This window comes from Trichomycterus rosablanca, chromosome 6, assembly GCF_030014385.1.
Source record: "Trichomycterus rosablanca isolate fTriRos1 chromosome 6, fTriRos1.hap1, whole genome shotgun sequence".
Classification (NCBI taxonomy): domain Eukaryota; kingdom Metazoa; phylum Chordata; class Actinopteri; order Siluriformes; family Trichomycteridae; genus Trichomycterus; species Trichomycterus rosablanca.
Window position 1 is genome coordinate 24557045 of NC_085993.1, and position 21104 is coordinate 24578148.

Below are 21104 nucleotides of genomic sequence, written 5' to 3' on the forward strand. Positions count from 1 at the left end.
TAGGGCATTTTAAAATCTGCAGATAATTGATCCATCTAAAATGATTTAGCTGTTTAGCTGATTTTCATAAAACCAGTGACAAGTAAATTATACTCTGAATTTATGCACCAAAGAGGATATATTTCTAACATAAAACATTTTGTAAATCACAGTGCCTGACAGAATAGTTTTAGTGGATTTCCTCAGCTTAAACTCTAAATGTAATTTAGCCAGTTCCAGAGACAAAATGCTGGAAAAAGTGTGTATGTATATGTATAGCCTAGTTTTATACTGAAAACCTATTAAAAATCCTGAATCCAAAATGGTTTTGACAGTAGATTAAGTGCAAATAAAAAAGAAAGCAGTAATTTTCAGACTGTACTTTACAGAAATTTAAATGAAACTAAAGAGCTACATTTTATGAAAAAGAAAATTGATTGTGGCTCTGCAGAGGTATGGGGGGGGGGACTTTTATCCACAGGCAGTTAAACTGGTAACTCCTACAATTCCAACCAGAACATAAGCATACCTCTCATTGCACCTGAACTTTACTGGGACTTTATAAACTTAAACCTAAGCTGCTAATCCACTACCTCAGTCCTGTCTATGCACCTATGCACCTTGCCTTGTCTATGCACATTGTCTATAATTTTTTTTGTCTTTTGTCTTGCACTATTGTCTTTCGTTGTCTACACTGGAGATGTAACCTGACAGTGTTTTGTTATACTGTACAACCCTGTATTGTATAATGACAATAAAGTTGAATTGAATTGAATTGAAATGACATTGTGTGGGCAAGTATGTGTTTGGTGGGGGTGTGAATACTTCTGCTCAGATATCTGAATGTATTTATGTGTGTGTAATGTCACTGTGTTTGTGATGAATAGTCATGAATGGGATTAAGGAGAAATGAAAAAGGAAGAGTGCGAGTCAGTATGGCTATGGATTAGAGCTTGTTGACCTGCACTGAAGGACTACATGTTGTTTGGTGGCTGTCGGGTAAATTAAACTCTAGGGCATAAAAAAATTATTAAAAATAAGTGAAAAAGAGTGAAAAGGAAGGAATAAAAGATAAAGAAAAAAAATAAACAAGTGCGAGTCAAATGACTTTGAATTTGTTCTGGGTTGCCTGAACTGAGATAGTATGTCTGAAATGGTGTCTATCAATTGAGCAGAACAAAAAATGAATGGGAGTGAATGGGGCCAAAATAGGGATAAAAATGGGCATGGCAGGTGTACAAAAGCTGTATAAATGCCATAGTGTCATTAATAGGACCAACGTTTTAGAGTCGTCAAAGTGTTAATATCTCATAAACTGAGAAAGAAAAAGCTGTACAAAATTTTAGATGAATAATAAGAATAAAAACTAAAGAGGTGCATTTCTTGAAGAAAATGTGACTGTGATTAAAGCATAGCAGCGGTAGAGTATGTGGTGGGTTAAAAACTTTTGGTAAGAAATGTGATTGTGTAAATGTATGTATGCAAGAAGCCGGGTTCAATACTTATGCTCAGAGAGGTGATTGTATGTGTGCAAGATGGTTGATAAAGTATTGGACGGCAAATGCTTATTTGTTACAAGGTGATGACCAAGATGTACTCTTTGATTGTTAAGATTTGGTGGTTGCTAGACATATAGCTAGACAGTTGTTATGGCAACAGGTTAATGTTAAAGGGTTGCTAGACAATGATGCCAAGGGGTTGCAAAGATGTTGCTAGGTAAATGCTATGGTAGCAGATCAACTGCTAACGTGTTCTTACGCGGCTGCTAAAGTGTTGCTGGGTGGTTGCTAATCAGTTACTATGCTAACAGGTTAGTTGCAAAGGGTTTGCAACTAACCTGTCTAGGTGATTGTTAAGGTGTTCCTAAGCAGTCCCTAAGCAGTTGCCAAAGAGTACTGAATGGTTGCTAAGCTGTTACTAGATGATCCCTAGAGTGCTGCTAGGCAGTTGTTAAGGTGTATTGGCTGGTTACTAAGCTGTTACTAGGTGGTTGCTAAGGTGTTGCTAGGTGGTTGGTAGTATATAGGGGTGGTTGCTAAAATGCTCCTAGGTGGTTGCTATGGTAATGGGTTGATTTCTAAGGTGTAGTTAAGCAAGTGTTAGGGTGTAGAAAATTGTTCCGTGTATGCAAGCAAGTATGCAAGAATGTTTTTGGGTGGGGGGTGTAAATAATTTTACTCAGACAGGTAATTGTCTGTGCAAGCATGAGGGTGTGAATACTTTTAGTGAGATATATAATTGAATTTATGTATGTGTAATTCCAGTGTGTTTTTGTGACAAATAAAAATTGAGGAGTGGGTCAGTACAGCTGTGGATTAGAGCTTGCTGACCTGCACTGAAGGGGTACATGCATTTTGGTGATTGTCAGGTAAATATAGGGTTCTGATAGGGGTGAAAACTAATGGGAGTGAATAAAAGGAACAAGTAATCAGAGAAAAAAAGAGCATAGCAGGTAAACAAGTGTGTGTATCAAAAAACTGTATTCAAGCCATGGTGTCATCAACAGAACGGATATTTTAGAGTTGGAACGGCGTCTCGAAAATTGCAGACAAAGAAAGCTGGACCAAAAAAGGTGTATTAATAAGAATAGGAAAAAGAATAAGAAATAGAAGTAGATTGCAACTCTGCAGAGGTATAAGTACTATAAATAAATACTATATAAATAACCATATTATATATGGTTATAAACTCATTAAGAGGGCCAGCTCTGTCCTGGGGAGCCCCCTAGACCCAGTGCAGGTGGTGGGAGACAGAAGGATGTTAGCCAAGCTGGCATCCATGCTGGAGAACGACTCCCACCCCATGCATGAGACTCTGGCAGCACTGGGCAGCTCCTTCAGTGACAGGCTGCTTCACCCCAAATGTGCGAAGGAGTGGTACCGCAGGTCCTTCCTTCCTGCTGCTGTTAGACTGTATAACCAGCACTGCTCCAAGCAGATCACACACTCGCTTTAAATTATTCATAACAATGTTTAACTTTTTTCCCCATGGAAATTATTACAATGTGCAATATTTCTCCCAGGTGCAATCATTTGTAATTATTGTAAATATTTTTCAGAGTTTTTTCCTGACTTCTTCTTATTATTATTATACTGTACATTGTTTTTCTTATTGTCTATTTTTTTATACTGAGTGCTGTACTATCCCTTTGCTGCTGCAACGATGTGAATTTCCCCACTGTGGGACAAATAAAGGATTATCTTATCTTATCTTATCTTATTATTATTATTATTATTATTATTATTCTCCACTATACTTCTGCTCAACCGATAGCTTGGTCACCTGCATGAGCAAACATATTAACACCCCTACCACCCCTACCAAGTACACACTATTGTTATCCGTCAGTCTGATTTTTATTGTTTCTTATTATTTCACCTGTTTTTGTTCGTCTTTCTTCTTCCGTCCATCACGGATTGTCTCCCATCATTCCTCGTTCTTCCTTTTCACTCTTATTCATTTTTGCCTCTATTAAGAACACTATATTTACCTTTACCCGCAAGGCAACAAAGGGTTCATGTAAACATTTGTGCATGTCATCAAGCTCTAATCTACAAACATACTGACGCACACTCTGAGCAAACACCTGTCAGAGCAAACACTGAGCAAACACCTGTCTAAGCAAAAGTATTTGCACCCCACCAAATACATGATTACACACACACGGTCACCTGTCTAAGCAAAAGTATTCACATCCTTTCCAAATACATACTTGAACACACAAAATCATGTATATCACCAAAAGTATTCAACCTCCCACACAACCCACCACTGCTGAGCTGCAATCACACTTTTCACACATTTTCTTCAGGAAATGCACCTCTCTAGTTTAATTATGCTATTGGTGGAGTGAATGGGGGTGCAATCATAAGTGTATATGGCATAAAGGGGGTGAACTTAGCTCACAATCTTTCATGTTTTGTTAGTTCTTTTCTTTAGCGCCGCCTATTGTCCAGTTTTCCTTGTGTAAATAGCAACGTTTCTAAATACTGTAAATAACTTATTTTCTGTTACTACACCTTTGATGTAAAAATATAATTATATTTTGTGATTGTTAGCTGGTATGATTTTACTCTACACGATTAAACATTAAATGTTTGTGACTCCACCTCAGGGTCATAATAGGGTAGTTTTGGTTGAAGGCTATTATTCTAATAGGGTAGTTTTGGTTGAACGCTTTTAGGATAATGGGGTATTTGTTGTAACTGACAGGGTAGTTATTAAGGGGCTGTTAGGGGGTTATTGGCTGTTATAGTTGAGACAGAGGGGTTAATTAGCTGTTGGGTTAATTGGCTGTGGGGTAGTTAAGGCTGAGTGCTTGTTAAGCTGTCCATGTAGTTCTGTTTGGAAGAATGAGAAGGGATGGGTCAAAGTCTGTGTTCTGTGAAAGTGACATCACAGAATCTTGCATTTATGAACATTTTGCAATTTACTTCCAATGGGAAAAATGTCAATCTTGCCAGGACGTCAATCAAAAACTGAAAGTCTGATCTTTCCCTAAAACACAAGCACACTGTTGCTATATGGAGTCTACATTTGTGGTTTAATTGCTGAAACTGTGGACTGTGAAAATAGTAATAATAATAATACTATTATTATTATTATTATTATTATTATTATTATTATTATCATAAAAACTAGAAAGACAAAGTTTGTGAACAAACTTTGTGTTTGCAATTACTAAGATGGTGCCAAGTGGTTGCTAAGGTTGCAGGATGACTGCAAATGTGTTGTTAAGTGTTGCCTAGAGTTTTTTAGTAGGCTCCAAATCCACTACAACCTTAAGTAACATGACTATTACTTAAGATTAATAAACATTTTCCATATTAACAGTTCACAATGTACATACTCTATATGGAAAAAATTTAATGGGACACCATTTTAATTTCTGAAGTCATTAAATCAGTCACAACAACTAACAGGTGTAATAAATTCTGTATATAAATGTTTGGTTAGGGAAGGCCCTTTTCCAGCATTATTCTATAAAGACATAAAGAAAAGCTTGGTTTAAAGAAATTCCAGTGGCCTGAACAGAATCCTGACCTCAGCCACACTGAAAAGATTTTGAATGAACTGGAACATCATTTTAGGCTTTCTTGACCAACATCAGTGCTTAGCCATACATATGCTCTTTCGACTAAATGGGAACAGACTCCTACAAAGATAGGTCTAAAAGATTACTCCACAGTTCACTCCTTTTTGACATGACTTTCAACAAGCACATGGACATGTGTCCAAATACTTTTGGCCATATAGCATACAATAATTGTCCCACACATACACACACAATCATTTTGTGGAATCTGTGTTTAAATCACTTTAAAGTGATTTACTTAACACCACTGTACTAAAGTGATTTACTGCTAATTTACTCATTAGTGATTCATAACTTACAAGCAACCAGCACAAGAATTTGTGTGTTTTGTCAGTCAGCCCAGACACTAGAGGCATTAATCCAGTTCAGAAGAACTGACGTCTTGACTATCAGCTAAACCACATAGATATCTCAAATATACAGTGTATCACAAAAGTGAGTACACCCCTCACATTTCTGCAGATATTTAAGTATATCTTTTCATGGGACAACACTGACAAAATGACACTTTGACACAATGAAAAGTAGTCTGTGTGCAGCTTATATAACAGTGTACATTTATTCTTCCCTCAAAATAACTCAATATACAGCCATTAATGTCTAAACCACCGGCAACAAAAGTGAGTACACCCCTAAGAGACTACACCCCTAAATGTCCAAATTGAGCACTGCTTGTCATTTTCCCTCCAAAATGTCATGTGATTTGTTAGTGTTACTAGGTCTCAGGTGTTCATAGGGAGCAGGTGTGTTCAATTTAGTAGTACAGCTCTCACACTCTCTCATACTGGTCACTGAAAGTTCCAACATGGCACCTCATGGCAAAGAACTCTCTGAGGATCTTAAAAGACGAATTGTTGCGCTACATGAAGATGGCCAAGTCTACAAGAAGATTGCCAACACCCTGAAACTGAGCTGCAGCACAGTGGCCAAGATCATCCAGCGTTTTAAAAGAGCAGGGTCCACTCAGAACAGACCTCGCGTTGGTCGTCCAAAGAAGCTGAGTGCACGTGCTCAGCGTCACATCCAACTGCTGTCTTTGAAAGATAGGCGCAGGAGTGCTGTCAGCATTGCTGCAGAGATTGAAAAGGCGGGGGGTCAGCCTGTCAGTGCTCAGACCATACGCCGCACACTACATCAAATTGGTCTGCATGGCTGTCACCCCAGAAGGAAGCCTCTTCTGAAGTCTCTACACAAGAAAGCCCGCAAACAGTTTGCTGAAGACATGTCAACAAAGGACATGGATTACTGGAACCATGTCCTATGGTCTGATGAGACCAAGATTAATTTGTTTGGTTCAGATGGTCTCAAGCATGTGTGGCGGCAATCAGGTGAGGAGTACAAAGATAAGTGTGTCATGCCTACAGTCAAGCATGGTGGTGGGAATGCCATGGTCTGGGGCTTCATGAGTGCAGCAGGTGTTGGGGAGTTACATTTCATTGAGGGACACATGAACTCCAATATGTTCTGTGAAATACTGAAGCAGAGCATGATCCCCTCCCTCCGGAAACTGGGTCGCAGGGCAGTGTTCCAGCATGATAATGACCCCAAACACACCTCTAAGACGACCACTGCTTTATTGAAGAGGCTGAGGGTAAAGGTGATGGACTGGCCAAGCATGTCTCCAGACCTAAACCCAATAGAACATCTTTGGGGCATCCTCAAGCGGAAGGTGGAGGAGTGCAAAGTCTCGAATATCCGCCAGCTCCGTGATGTCGTCATGGAGGAGTGGAAAAGCATTCCAGTGGCAACCTGTGAAGCTCTGGTAAACTCCATGCCCAGGAGAGTTAAGGCAGTTCTGGGAAATAATGGTGGCCACACAAAATATTGACACTTCAGGAACTTTCACTAAGGGGTGTACTCACTTTTGTTGCCGGTGGTTTAGACATTAATGGCTGTATATTGAGTTATTTTGAGGGAAGAATAAATTTACACTGTTATTTAAGCTGCACACAGACTACTTTTCATTGTGTCAAAGTGTCATTTTGTCAGTGTTGTCCCATGAAAAGATATACTTAAATATCTGCAGAAATGTGAGGGGTGTACTCACTTCTGTGATACACTGTACATTCCAAACCACATAGACTGGCTCTTCCGAGTCTATTTCTCACAATCTTCAGGTAACTCATTAGGAAGATGTATGAGATACGGTTGAGAATTATATAGCATAGTAAGCTGTGTGATGGTCATTACAAAGACTTGGCTGGACTACAATGTTCCGGACACGGCTATTAAGCTAGTGAGGCATTCCGTGTCCCGAGCAGACAGAACAGCCAGTATCGAACAGGTGACATGCTGGCTTACAGTAGGGCCAGGAGAGACCTAAAGAAGGACATAAAGAAGGCAAAATACAGGAACAAGCTGCGCATAGAGGAACAGTTTGACAGCAACAATGCCAGGAGCATGTGGAGAGGCAGATCATGACGGACTACAAGTGCAGCAACCAAGTGATCAGCCACGACCCATCACTACCCGACATCCTGAACCAGTTCTTTACATGCTTGTGCACAAGGAAGCAGAGGGATGGCCCAGCCGCCAAGCCTGAAGAGCAACAGAAGTAGTTTTTCATCCTACAACATCACCAGGTGAAATCCACACTGAGGAAGATAGACATTACAGGACTGGGCAGGTGTCAGCACAGACACTAAAGTCATGTGCAGACCAATTAAAAGGAGTATTTCTGGACATTTTTAATCTCTCCTTGCAGCTGTCCGTAGTCTCCACCTACCTTGAATCATCTACTGCTGTACCTGTGCCCAAAAAGTCAGCTGTTATATGCCTTAACTGTCCAGTTGCGCTGACCTCTGTCATCCTGAAATGCTTTGAGAGGCTCATCCTGAAACACATCAAGAACAGTATTCCCCCTGATTTGGACAGCCATCAGTATTCCGTCTCCATAGCATTCCACACAGCCCTGTCTCACCTGGGGCATCCTATGATCCACCTTTAACACAATAATCCCCCATAAATTGACAATTAAACTCAGCAATCTGGGACTGTCCACCTCACTGTGTTCATGGATTTGAGACTTTCTCACCAACAGACCACAAGTGGTAAGATCAGGGGATATACATCTGCACCGCAGGGCTGTGTGCTTAGCCCAATCCTCTTCACCCTTTTCATATATGACTGTACCCCTATCACCTGGCCCGGTGGTGCTCGGACAACAACCTGGTTCGGAACACCACCAAGACTAAAGAGGTCATGGTGACTACAGGACAAACAGAAGAACAAGGCATGCCCCCCGCTTCCTTATGGGGTTTAAGTGGAGCGTGTGAACAACCTCAAGTACCTGGGACTCATTACAACTGACCTCACATGAAAACTAAACACCTCCCACATGGTAAGTAAGGCTCAGCAAAGGCTTTTCTTCAAGCTTTTCTCAAGCAGGCCAGACTCCCCTCTCAGCTACTGGTGAACTTTTACAGAAGCACCAATGAAAGCATCCTCTGTCTCTGTATAACTATCTGGTATGCCAGTTGTACAGCACAAGACAGGAAGGACCTAGCCTGGGTAGTGAAAACAGCACAGAGGTTCAGAGGAAGTACGCTCCCAGACCTGGACTCAGTGTATGTTGGCTGCCTCCAGAAGAAAGCTAGCAGCATTACAAAAGATCCCACCCACCCAGGTCACAGACTCTTCGTCCCCCTGCCTTCAGGACAGAGATACAGAACAATAAAAACTCAGACTAACATCCTGAGGAACAGCTTCTTCCCCAGAGCTGTGACCTCCATCACCCCCTCTGCACACCCCCACTCCAGCTTCTAAGAACTCACACATTTTCGCACCTCATTTTTTGCTGCTATTTGCACCTTATATGTGCTGCTATTATTGAACTGTTTGCTGCTGTTACTGACTGCATGTTTTGCATCTGTCTGTGTTGTCATGTGTTGTTTTCTTTTTTATATGTTGAGAAGAACCATACAGTATTTAATTGTACTATGTACAATGACAAGGTGTCTATTCTATTATATTCTAAGTTTATGTTTGCAGTTTAAAGGAAAGCAGTTTCCTGTTTTAGAATGACGCTGTATACAAAGTGAGATACAAACCCCATTTCCAGAAAAGTTGGGGCATTTTGTAAAATAAAACAAAAAGAATGTGTTAATTATCTTGAATTTTTAAGATTTCACTGGTGAACTTCAATGTATTTTGCAAATGCAAACAAATGTAGACTTGATTCCTGCAGCACACTCAAAATCATTCATTATTAATGAGACTTTTTAATGATTCAGGAACCAAGAATACTAATTGTTGCAGTTTTACAAGCAGTATTTTTCTCAATTGTTTCTTTATATGAGACTTAATATGAAACTTTAGTCAATTATCATTGTCTGATTCTTCTGTTCATGATGCAGTATACATGTACAATAGACATGATATAGACAAATATAGACTGTAGGCAGGCCATTTAAGCACACACACTCAATGTCTACAAAGTCTCTCTAAAATCTCAAAATACATTTCTGTGCCAATGGTAAACTAAATAGCAAAAACTATTTTGACACCTGACCATAAGCTTGTTAGACATCCAATTTAAAAAACAAAACAAATGGTATCAAAATAGAGTGACTTTTATGTGATCTCCTCAGCTATAACTACAGCCACTCTTCTAAGAAAGCTTCTCGCAGGAAGCATATCTGTGGAAATTTGTGCCCATTTAGCCAAAAAAGCATTTGTATGGCTGAGCACTGATGTTGTCAACAAAGTCTTCATTGATGTTCCAGTTCATTCCAAAGCTTTTCAGTAATGATGAAATTGGGGCTCTTTGCAAGCTACTGCAGTTTCTTTAAACCAAGCTTTTTACATGTCTTTATAAATCTTGCTTTGTGCACAGATGCACAGTCATGCTGGAACAAGAAATAGCCTTCCCTAAACTGTTACTGCAAATTTGGACACATAATTTTCTTTATATAATTAATTTATTACACCTGTTAAAAACTGTTGTGAATGAATTAAATAATGAGGGGTGTCCCTTTCTGATTTAGGGTTGTATATTTACCTTAGTAAGATGACGGTTTATCATGCAACGTTGTCTTAGACAACAAGTGTTCAAAGGTCATGCACTTTTAACAGTGTTTCTGGCCTTGAGCACCAAGTGAGCGCAAAAAGATATTCTGAGTGAATAATAAAATATTTACTTGAATACATTCAAGTCTTGGTAGTGTTCTTATTTCAGGTAAGATTACCACCACAAAAATCCCAACGCCTTTCTTAAACTCAACGTTTTTTTAAAACTTAACATGATCAGTTTTTTTTTCATATAAGACGAATCTGCATTTGTGTGGACTAACTGTCAAATTACCCTGAAAGCATCCACATGTATCTGTGTTTAGCTGGATTTTCCTCACTGTTTCACTTTTAAACTTGTGTTATAGCTCGGGGTGCTGAGCAATTGTAACAATCCGCTTTTTTTCCGATGGAGTCTAAAACACTTATTGTTAAAAAAAAAAAACTTAAGTTGACAATGTATTAAAAGAATGACACAGGAACACTAAACTTCTCTTAATTATTACTGCTCATAAGTTCTCTTCACTAATGAAATTCCTCGCTCATTGTTTTAGTACAATAAGTCACATTAAGCTTTGTGCACCGGCACAGTCAAATAGCAAAAGCTACTGTGCCACTTCTTATGTGAATGCGCCCTTACTGAACAGAACACGGTATTCCAAGATCAAGCATCTCTACAATTAAGAAGCATGAGGAAACAATAAAAAAGTAAAGTGCTGGTTTTATTGTGTTTAACTGTTTTTCAATTGTATTTTAGTGTTTTTATATTTGTGTACTTGTGTTATACCTGTGTATTTTCAGTGTATAAGTGTCAATAACAACCCCATTATTTTACATTTGCCTAAAATATACGCAGGACCATGGAACACATTAACAGGTTTCCCTTACATCGTTATGGAAAAATTACCTTGAAACTCAATGCCTTTAAAACGCAACGCCACTCACAGAACCAACTGACACTGAGTTTCAAGGCACCACTATTAGTTTAAGGTTGTTCATATTTATGCAATCTTTTGTTTTTATCCCCCATCTCTAAATATCCACATGGATGGCAGGACCCAAGGTATTCCAGCAAAAGATTGCCCATAGCATCAAACTGCCTCCGCCGGCTTGCCCCAGGTAAGCAACGCACATGCACCCAGCCATCTACGTGATGTAAGAGAAAATGTGAATCATCAGACCAGGCCACCTTCTTCCATTGCTCCGTGGTCCAGTTCCGATGCTCATATGCCCATTGTTGGCGCTTTCGGCGGTGGACAGGGGTCAATATGGGCACTCTGACTGGTCTGCACCTATGCAGTCCCATACACAACAAAATGCGATGTACTGTGTAGTCTGAAACCTTTCTATCACAACCAACATTAACGTCTTCAGCAATTTGAGCTACAGTAGCTCGTCTGTTGGATCGGACCACACGCTCCCCATGTGCATCAATGACCCTGTCACCAGTTTACCACTGTTCCTTCTTTGGAGCACTTTTCATAGATACTGAGCGGCAGTTTCGGAGATGCTCTGACCCAGTCGTCTAGCCATCAAATCCTTACGCTTGCCCATTTTTTCCTGCTTCTTACACATCAACTTTGAGGATAAAATGTTCACTTGCTGCCTAATACAGTAGACCCTTGTGTTATGAACGGTTTACCATACGAACATTTTGGGTTACGAACGATCTTTTTCAACTTAACGTACGAACAAATTTCGGATTACGAACCAAAATACGCGAAACACATGATGTCACGAACAAGTTCACTCTGAGTGTCTCTCTCTCTCTATATATATACAGGTGCTGGTCATAAAATTAGAATATCATGAAAAAGTTGATTTTTTTCAGTAATTCCATTCAAAAAGTGAAACTTGTATATTATATTCATTCATTACACACAGACTGATATATTTCAAATCTTTATTTCTTTTAATGTTGATGATTATAACTGACAACTAATGAAAACCCCAAATTCAGTATCTCAGAAAATTAGAATATTGTGACAAGGTACAATATTGAAGACACCTGGTGCCACACTCTAATCAGCTAATTAACTCAAAACACCTGCAAAGGCCTTTAAATGGTCTCTCAGTCTAGTTCTGTAGGCTACACAATCATGGGGAAGACTGCTGACTTGACAGTTGTCCAAAAGACGACCATTGACACCTTGCACAAGGAGGGCAAGACACAAAAGGTCATTGCTAAAGAGGCTGGCTGTTCACAGAGCTCTGTGTCCAAGCACATTAATAGAGAGGCGAAGGGAAGGAAAAGATGTAAGATGAAAAAAGTGTACAAGCAATAGGGATAACCGCACCCTGGAGAGGATTGTGAAACAAAACCCATTCAAAAATGTGGGGGAGATTCACAAAGAGTGGACTGCAGCTGGAGTCAGTGCTTCAAGAACCACCACGCACAGACATGTGCAAGACATGGGTTTCAGCTGTCGCATTCCTTGTGTCAAGCCGCTCTTGAACAAGAGACAGCGTCAGAAGCGTCTCGCCTGGGCTAAAGACAAAAAGGCTGTTGAGTGGTCCAAAGTTATGTTCTCTGATGAAAGTAAATTTTGCATTACCTTTGGAAATCAAGGTCCCAGAGTCTGGAGGAAGAGAGGAGAGGCACAGAATCCACGTTGCTTGAGGTCCAGTGTAAAGTTTCCACAGTCAGTGATGGTTTGGAGTGCCATGTCATTTGCTGGTGTTGGTCCACTGTGTTTTCTGAGGTCCAAGGTCAACGCAGCCGTCTACCAGGAAGTTTTAAGTTTGCTGCTGACCAACTTTATGGAGATGCAGATTTCATTTTCCAACAGGACTTTGCACCTGCACACAGTGCCAAAGCTACCAGTACCTGGTTTAAGGACCATGGTATCCCTGTTCTTAATTGGCCAGCAAACTCGCCTGACCTTAATCCCATAGAAAATCTATGGGGTATTGTGAAGAGGAAGATGCAATACGCCAGACCCAACAATTCAGAAGAGCTGAAGGCCACTATCAGAGCAACCTGGGCTCTCATCACATTTGAGCAGTGCCACAGACTGATGGACTCCATGCCATGCCACATTGCTGCAGTAATCCAGGCAAAAGGAGCCCCAACTAAGTATTGAGTGCTGTACATGCTCATACTTTTCATGTTTATACTTTTCAGTTGGCCAACATTTCTAAAAATTCTTTTTTTGTATTGGTCTTAAGTAATATTCTAATTTTCTGAGATACTGAATTTGGGGGTTTCATTAGTTGTCAGTTATAATCATCAACATTAAAATAAATAAAGATTTGAAATATATCAGTCTGTGTGTAATGAATGAATATAATATACAAGTTTCACTTTTTGAATGGAATTACTGAAAAAAATCAACTTTTTCATGATATTCTAATTTTATGACCAGCACCTGTATATGTATAAAGAGAGAGAGAGAGTGAGCGGAGAGCGGACAGTGTTTTTTCGGTTTTCTTTATATTTTGTAAAATTCAATATTGAAATGGCCTCAAACAAGGTGCAGAAAAATCGTAGTGTTGAGAAAATGAAAAAATCTTTTACATTTGTTGTGTTGTATAATTACTCCTGCCAGTAGATGTCACTGTGTATCAGACAGCGGGGACAGTGAGTGAGAGAGAAGAAGGAGATCGCTGAGTAAAGTATTCTTTCTTTCGTGCAATTACAATTACAATTATTGTTGTTTCTGGTAGATACATTTTATAAAAAAAGAAGGAAATGTATTATGGTGTATGGTACAGCACACGTACTGTAGTAAAATGTGTTGTGTTTTTTATGTACAGTACTACTGTGTATTGTTGTTTATTATTGTTTATTACAGTAATGTCTATTCTATAATTTAAGATTTAAGGGAAATATACTTGTATTTATAACAAAAAAGACCATTTAATACATTAGAGAGGTTAGGTAAGGGGGTGGTTTGGGAGGTCTGGCAAAGATGAATTTTATTTACATTATTTCTTATGGGAAAAATAGGTTTAACTTACGAACATTTTGACTTAAGAACAGCCCTTTGGAACCAATTAAATTCGTAAGTCAAAGGTCTGCTGTATATCCCACCCACTAACAGGTTCCGTGATAAAGAAATAATCAGTGTTATTCACTTCACCTGTCAGTGGTCATAATGTTATGCCTCGTCGGTGTATATTCAAACATAGACACATATAAAATAGACATTCCTTCTATTTTATTTGTAAATTTCTACTTTAGTTTTCTACAGAACACAAGGCATTGTCCACACACCATATTTCTTCAAAAGTCATTAGTTTCTTTAAAAGTTTAAAATCAACTTTCAGAAAACAACTTTCAGTCTTGCCCAAATTGAGCTTTGAACATTTTTATTAAATCAGTAAAGCCTCCCACTTTCATCTTAAATTTTCTTGTAAGCCAGGTTGCCAGTTTTGCCCGGCCAAACATGAAGTTGAGCAGGCAGCATTTGTATTTGTTTTTGGCTTTATAGTGTGGGCCGAGAATGAGCATGCAGGTAGTTAAGTGAACACCCACGTTTTTATATATTCCGTTCAACATCTCCACCACAGAGGGGTACGTCTATCACATTTTGCAAAAGGTGCTCTGTTGACTCTGTTTCTGGGCAGTAAGAACATTGTACAATTATGTCTGGGACAAAGTGTGCAAGATGTTTTAGTTAGGATTATTTCATGTATTATCCTCCATTAAAGATCTCCTGTTTTTTGGGTACAGGAGGTTTATATAATATTCTCCCCTGGGCAGTTGCTACACTTTGGTCACTTAGGAGTCTCATCCATTCATGTTTTCTTGCTTCTGTTAGGTCTTTCAGGTGGTTGATAATTGTGCAAACAGTGTAGAGTGCTTTTCCTATGATTGTTTCAAAAGTACCCATGGTTGGTGGGTACAGTGTTTCTAAATCCTCAGTAAGGAAAGTAGCTATTGGCTGTCCTAAAAGTCGCTAGAAGTCGCTAAATGACGTCATCGCCTAATTTACATAAGGTACATTTGCATGTAATTGACGCTGTAGAAGAGAGGAATAACATCGTGGGAGAGACAAAAGTGGGTAAAAAACACCCTAAATATGTTTAGAACTACAAATGAACATTCTTCTGTTGATTCGTGGTTTGTTTTTGTTTTTTTAAATACAACACTGAGCTACTCTGGGCAGGGTTGCCAGATTGTCGCAATCTGGCAACCCTGCATGAATGCATGAAATGCATGAAAAAACGCCCAAAACACAGGATAAGCAGATGATGTTTAGCATTTCACAAATAATAAACCAGTTAAACCATCATGACCTACAAATTAATATCTTAAAATATACAGATCAGTAATTATACATTATAAAGGACAAATTATTTTTGCTTGCATGCCTTTGAAGTATCCTACCAAGTTTGTAAAATGCATTATTTATGATAGGACACACAACCCTTTGCGAGTAAATAAAAAATAAACTTGCAAGCAATGAAAGTTCAACCTCTCGTATATATGAGAGGTTATATGTACGAGACTTGCTTACCTTCATATTCAACTCAAATCACTTGTCTAACATATGAATCACTGTATTGACGGGCGTGGCAACAGTGTTTTGGACTGGAAAGAATAACCTGTCAATCAAACTTTTGACAACGGGTTGGATGTGGTGGGAGAAGGTAGACCTATTTATATTCCACCTGCTTTAGAAAGCAATAGTTTTTTTTATTTACATTTTAAGCCGCCAAAATGATTACAAACCAGCCCAAAATTTGCCACCTGTCAAAGTGTGTTTTTCCCTGCCAATTTCCAACAAAATCCGCCCATTTTGGTGAAAAACCGCCCAATCTGGCAACACGGACTGTGATACTGACCGCCCGTGAGTGCTTTGGGACAGCGGAGGGGCTCACGGCAGCTCGACCCGCTGCTTGTTGAGGACAGTAACTGCAGAACAATCTGTTTTCACGCTCGAGTCTCCAAAAGTCTCTAATAACACCAGAAAAAGTCGCTAGATTTGTCGCTAGTCGCTTTTTTGAAAAAAAGTCGCTAGAGGGGTCTGAATACTCGCTAAATATAGCGACAAAGTCGCTAAGTTGGCAACACTGGGTGGGTAGAGTGAAGTACCTTCATCTTCCTGCCAATCTCTGTTTCTGTTTTTTTAATAGGAGGAAAGCATTTCAGGAGGAAAGCATTTTACGTTGTAATGTTGTTGGTGTTCTGTTTGCTTTGTGCTGTTTGGGGCAATACTTTTTGATTTCACTCACTTGGCCTAATTGACAGAATTTTCCTTTGCTGAGAGATTTGTTGTGCTGTCTTTCAAGACCTAGTATCTGAGTTTAGAAGGTGACTTATTTTTGATATTCCAGTCTTTAAAAAAAAACATTTAATCATTTCATTTGAGTAACTTCTCTGGATGGGGATGACTGGCTTGTAGACGATTCTTCTTCTGTTCACAGTTTGGTTTGGTTCATTGCCATCTTTACGTGTTACTCATCTTAGTCTCCATGCTTTTAGTACTTTTAGTGAGATTTGTCAGTTCAAGTTTTCCAGTATTTACAAGACACCACTGTTTATCCATTTCCAGGCCTCCTGCTCTTCCTAATATGGCACAGGCTGTTTGATTCCAGCAGACCTGCGGATTGTATAACAATTTCTACACTGTCCCCGCTGTTCTCACAGACAATTTCTACAAAGTCTGAAGGTTGCAATTCTGCTTTCTAGATCTACCAGCCCTAGCACTCCCTCATATTTAGGCAGGTAGAGGACTGCTGGTTTTAGCCAATAATAGCCTGTCCATAAAAAAATCTATAAAAAATCTATCTCCTCTAGATGCATTAGGCCTGCTGGAAGGCGGTGGCAATCTTCCATGATATGACATCGTTGTAAGGAGCTATTTCCACTTCCCGAGTTCTATAGTTATTAAGTCTAGGACTCCTTCCCAGTTTTTTCTTTTCCACCTCTTCTATTCTTAAGTGCACTCAGGCCTGCCTTTTCCCATTGTCACCTGGTAATTTTGGGGGTTATTTTTCTCTCCAGGGTCCACACAATAGAGCCTCACTTTTTTTTCTTGTTCACTTCTGCAGATGAGGTGTTGCTATACAGTTAAGCTGGAAAGTCTGCACACCCCTTTCACCTTCTCCACGTTTTATTACATTACAGACTCATTTTTATAATAGATTGAGTTTGTTTTTTGCCTTAAACATCTACACACAATCACCAATAATTACGAAGTGAAAAGAGGGTTTAGAAAATATGCAATTTTATTTTACTGACAAAAATGGTTTATTTAGAGGTTACATATCTGTACACATCTTTAGCCTAAAACTTGGTTGATGCACCTTTGGCAGCAATTACAGCTTCAAATCATCTTGGGAAAGAAGCTACGAGCTTGGCACACTTGTTTCTGGACATTTTTGCCCATTCCTCTTGGCATATCCTTGCGAGCTCTGTCAGGTTGGATGGGGAGCATCGGTTTTTTCACACACAGCCATTTTCAGCTCCTTCCACAGATGTTCGATTGGATTCAGGTCTGGGCTCTGGCTGGGCCACTCAAGGACATTCACAGACTTTCTCCGAAGCCACTCCTTTGTTCTCTTGGCTGTGTGCTTCGGGTCGTTGTAATGTTGGACGGTAAACCTTCACATCCCAGGCAAGGTCCAGAGCACTCTGGAGCAGGTTTTCTTCAAGGATCTCAGTGTACTTAGCTACATTTATCTTTCCCTCTATCAGGACTAGTCGCCCCGGTCCTGCTGCTGTAAAATATCCCCACATCATGATGCTGCCACCGCCATGCTTCACTGTAGGGATGGCATTAGCCAGGTGATGAGCGGTGCCTGGTTTCCTCCAGACATGATGCTTGGTATTTAGGCCAAAAGGTTCAATTTTGGTTTCATCAGACCAGAGAATCTTGTTTCTCATGGTTTAAGAGTCCTCTAGGTGCCTTTTGGCAAACTCCAAGCGGGCTGTCATGTGCCATCTGGCCACTCAATCATAAAGGCTTGATTTGTGAAGTGCTGCCTGGATGGTTGATCTTCTGATAGGTTCTCCCATCTCCACAAGGCTATGCTGGAGCTCGGTCAGAGTGACCCTCGGGTTCCTGCTCACCTCCCTGGCCAAGTCCCGTCTTCCCCGATCGCTCTAGGAGGATTTTTGGTGGTTCAAAACTTCTTCCATTTATGAATTATGGTGACCACTGTTCTCTTTGGAACCTGTAAAGCTGCAGCAATTTTTCTGTACCCTTCTCCAGATCTATGCCTTGAGATAATTCCTTTGACCCCATGGCTTGGAGTTTGCTCTGATATGCACTGTCAACTGTGGGCCCTTATATAGAAAGGTGTTGGCAATCCCTAATCATGTCCGATCAACTGAATTTACCACAGGTGGACTCCAATTAAATTGTAGAAACATCTCAAGCAGTATCAGTGAAAACAAAATGCACCTCAGCTCACTTTTGGGTGTCATATCAAAGGGTGTGCACACCTGTGTACATATATTTTACATTAAGATTTTTTATAAATTAGCACAAATGTCTAAAAACCTGCTTTCACTTTGTCATTGTGGGCTATATTGTCTGTAATGTAATAAAACATGGAAAAAGTGAAAGGCGTGTGCAGACTGTCTGGCCTGACTGTATATGTGCAAACTGCTTTGGAGTTTTCTGAGATCTTTTTTATCGCTGACAAATACAGTGACATTGTCTTGTATGCTGAAACAATTGTTTTTGAGACTGGTGATCCTTGTATTGTTACCCCTTTTAATTCTTTTTGCAGCAGTTCTGTTGTGAGTCTATATAGTTGTACAGATTGGAGACAACCTTGTCTTACACCCCTTTTTAGTGGGATGGGTCTGCTTAGGCCTCCTCCCATTTTTATAAGACATGTTCCTTCAGTGTAAAGAAATTTTACATATTTTATGAATTGTCTCCAAAACCAAAACATCTTTGGAAAGGTGGTTATGGTCTACTCAATCAAATGCCTTTTCTTGATCAAGCGATATAAGTTCACAGCACATTTTTTCTAGCTTTGTGATGTCCAGGATGTCCCTTATTAAGATTAAGTTATATATAATGGATCTATTTGGGATGCAATATGTTTGGTCCACATTTAATATATGTCCTAATAATCCCTTTAGTCTATTTGCTAGTGCTTTTAAAAAATCTATACCAAGAAGGGCAACTAGTGTCCAATTTTTAGATCACAGAGATCTCCATTTTGGTAATAGTGTAATTACAGCCCTTCTGTAGCTAAGGGGTAGAAGTCCCGTCATTTCCCATTCATTCAACATAGGGTATAAGTCTTCTCCTTACATGTTCCAAAAGGTTTTATAAAACTCTACTGGAAGTCTGTTAATCTCGGGAGCTTTTCCAGATTTTATTTGGGAAACAGCAGTCTCTAATTCTTTCAGGGATATTGGAGTATCTAAACACTTTCTGTCTTTTTCGGGGAGCTTTGGTATTTTTAACAGTATTTGTTTTGTACAGTCCTTTTCATAGTTTATTGCAGTGTATGATCTGACTAGAATTGTTCAGCTCTTTCAGCAGTTTCTTTGTTATCAGATGAGAGTTGACTGTCTGCCATATAAAATACATGTATTTGTTTTCATTGTATTGTTTTTCCACATTAAAAAGAATGTACTGGGTGCATGCGTCCATCTCCGTTATCCTCTTGGATCTGACTCTTATCACAAGTGAACTGTTTGTGGCCCATGTCTCAGCATTCAAGTCTCATTTTTTTTTTTACCAGATTTTCCTGTTTAAGAAAAACTATAATTACTCAATTTATTCTGGATGCTAAAACAATTGAACTGCATCCCACCTTCTCGCCAATGGCAATTAGAACATCCTGGACAAGCACACCACTTTCTGGTACACAACTGACTCCACTGCATAGAGACAGCATCTTCATGGAAGCCTCTGCGGCCATGGAATTCGGTGTTTGTAGATTACTATCTGTCTTCTATTTTGTTTTATCTTTTTCTTCTACATTTTGGAGTGTTAATTGTTTTAAAGAGAATAATGAGTATAATAAGTTTTCAAAAAACAGCTGTGAAACATTTGGCTAGATAGCTTCACACATCCCTCCAGCTCAGAGTAAGAGAGAAAGAGAGAGATCACAAAATATAACATACCTGTGGGAACAGTGGCATCCATGGTAGGCCTCTCCCAGGTGTTGACTTGCTCCCAGGAGAAGTCATTGGTTCCTAGAGCTACACTGTAGCCACAACTACTGTAGTGATCTTCAAACGAACAGCTGCCTGTTACACACACAAACAAAGTGAGTAGAAAAGACTGCATATGTATGAGAGTGAAATCACTGATGCTTACACAAGTAGATCTAAGTTTTCATAAACTTTTGTTGAACTTCAAATTCTACCTAAAACTAATAATGTATTTTCTGATGTACTTTTAGATTATTTTTTTGCAGACATAATATAGCTGCAATTTCCAACAGCTGTGTGAAAATAGTTTTTTATTTGTGGTTTATGAATCCACAATTTATTTAATTAAAATTTTTACATTTCTTTTTTCATGCTTAGAAATGCATATTTTGCTCATTTTTCTAAGTGTGAATTCAAATGGCTTTGTAAATTTAAAGTGGATATATGCATTAAAAGCAGGGGTGTTTCTATACTACTGGTACACAGAATTGAGAGGGACGCAGCCATACCTCTCTGCTCTACTCGATGGTAAAATACCTGTTAAAACAAAATAGATTAAATGACCTAAACCCAGAAGAGGAACAGTACAATGACAAATTAAGAACAAGAGCTGAACAGTGACTAGGCTAATGTCTATGCTAATGCTTATGCTAATACTAATCTAATGCTAAACAAAGAAAAGACTAAACTAAGCTACATTAACCACCAAACTACCAGAAATGTAAATACTAACCTTATACTTCATGTTTTAAGTATATTCTTTGCTGTAACTTGTATTAGAATCTATCTTTGTAACTTTGACTAGTAGCTTGCTTAATTGTGCTAGAATTTAACTATTTGTAAGAAACTAAAGCTAGTCTGTTGCTGCATTAATCTGTGTTTTGCTGATTGGTTGGGTGGTTTCAGGTGTCTATTGTTAGAGGCCTAGCTGTGAATTGAGGGACAGGGCTA

The 21104-nt window shown here is 39.2% G+C and overlaps 1 protein-coding gene across 4 annotated transcripts in view; it reads right to left on the reverse strand.

Moving 5' to 3' along the window:
- Positions 1-20192, reverse strand: part of ptprt (protein tyrosine phosphatase receptor type T) — a 281354-nt gene extending 261162 nt beyond the window's left edge. For all 4 annotated transcript variants that reach the window (XM_062997565.1, XM_062997564.1, XM_062997566.1 and 1 more), the window contains exon 1: positions 20124-20192. In XM_062997565.1, the coding sequence (XP_062853635.1) occupies positions 20124-20145 (22 nt within the window). In that variant the 5' untranslated portion in view covers positions 20146-20192. The remainder of the gene's footprint in view (positions 1-20123) is intronic.
- Between the last annotated feature and the right edge of the window lie 912 nt (positions 20193-21104).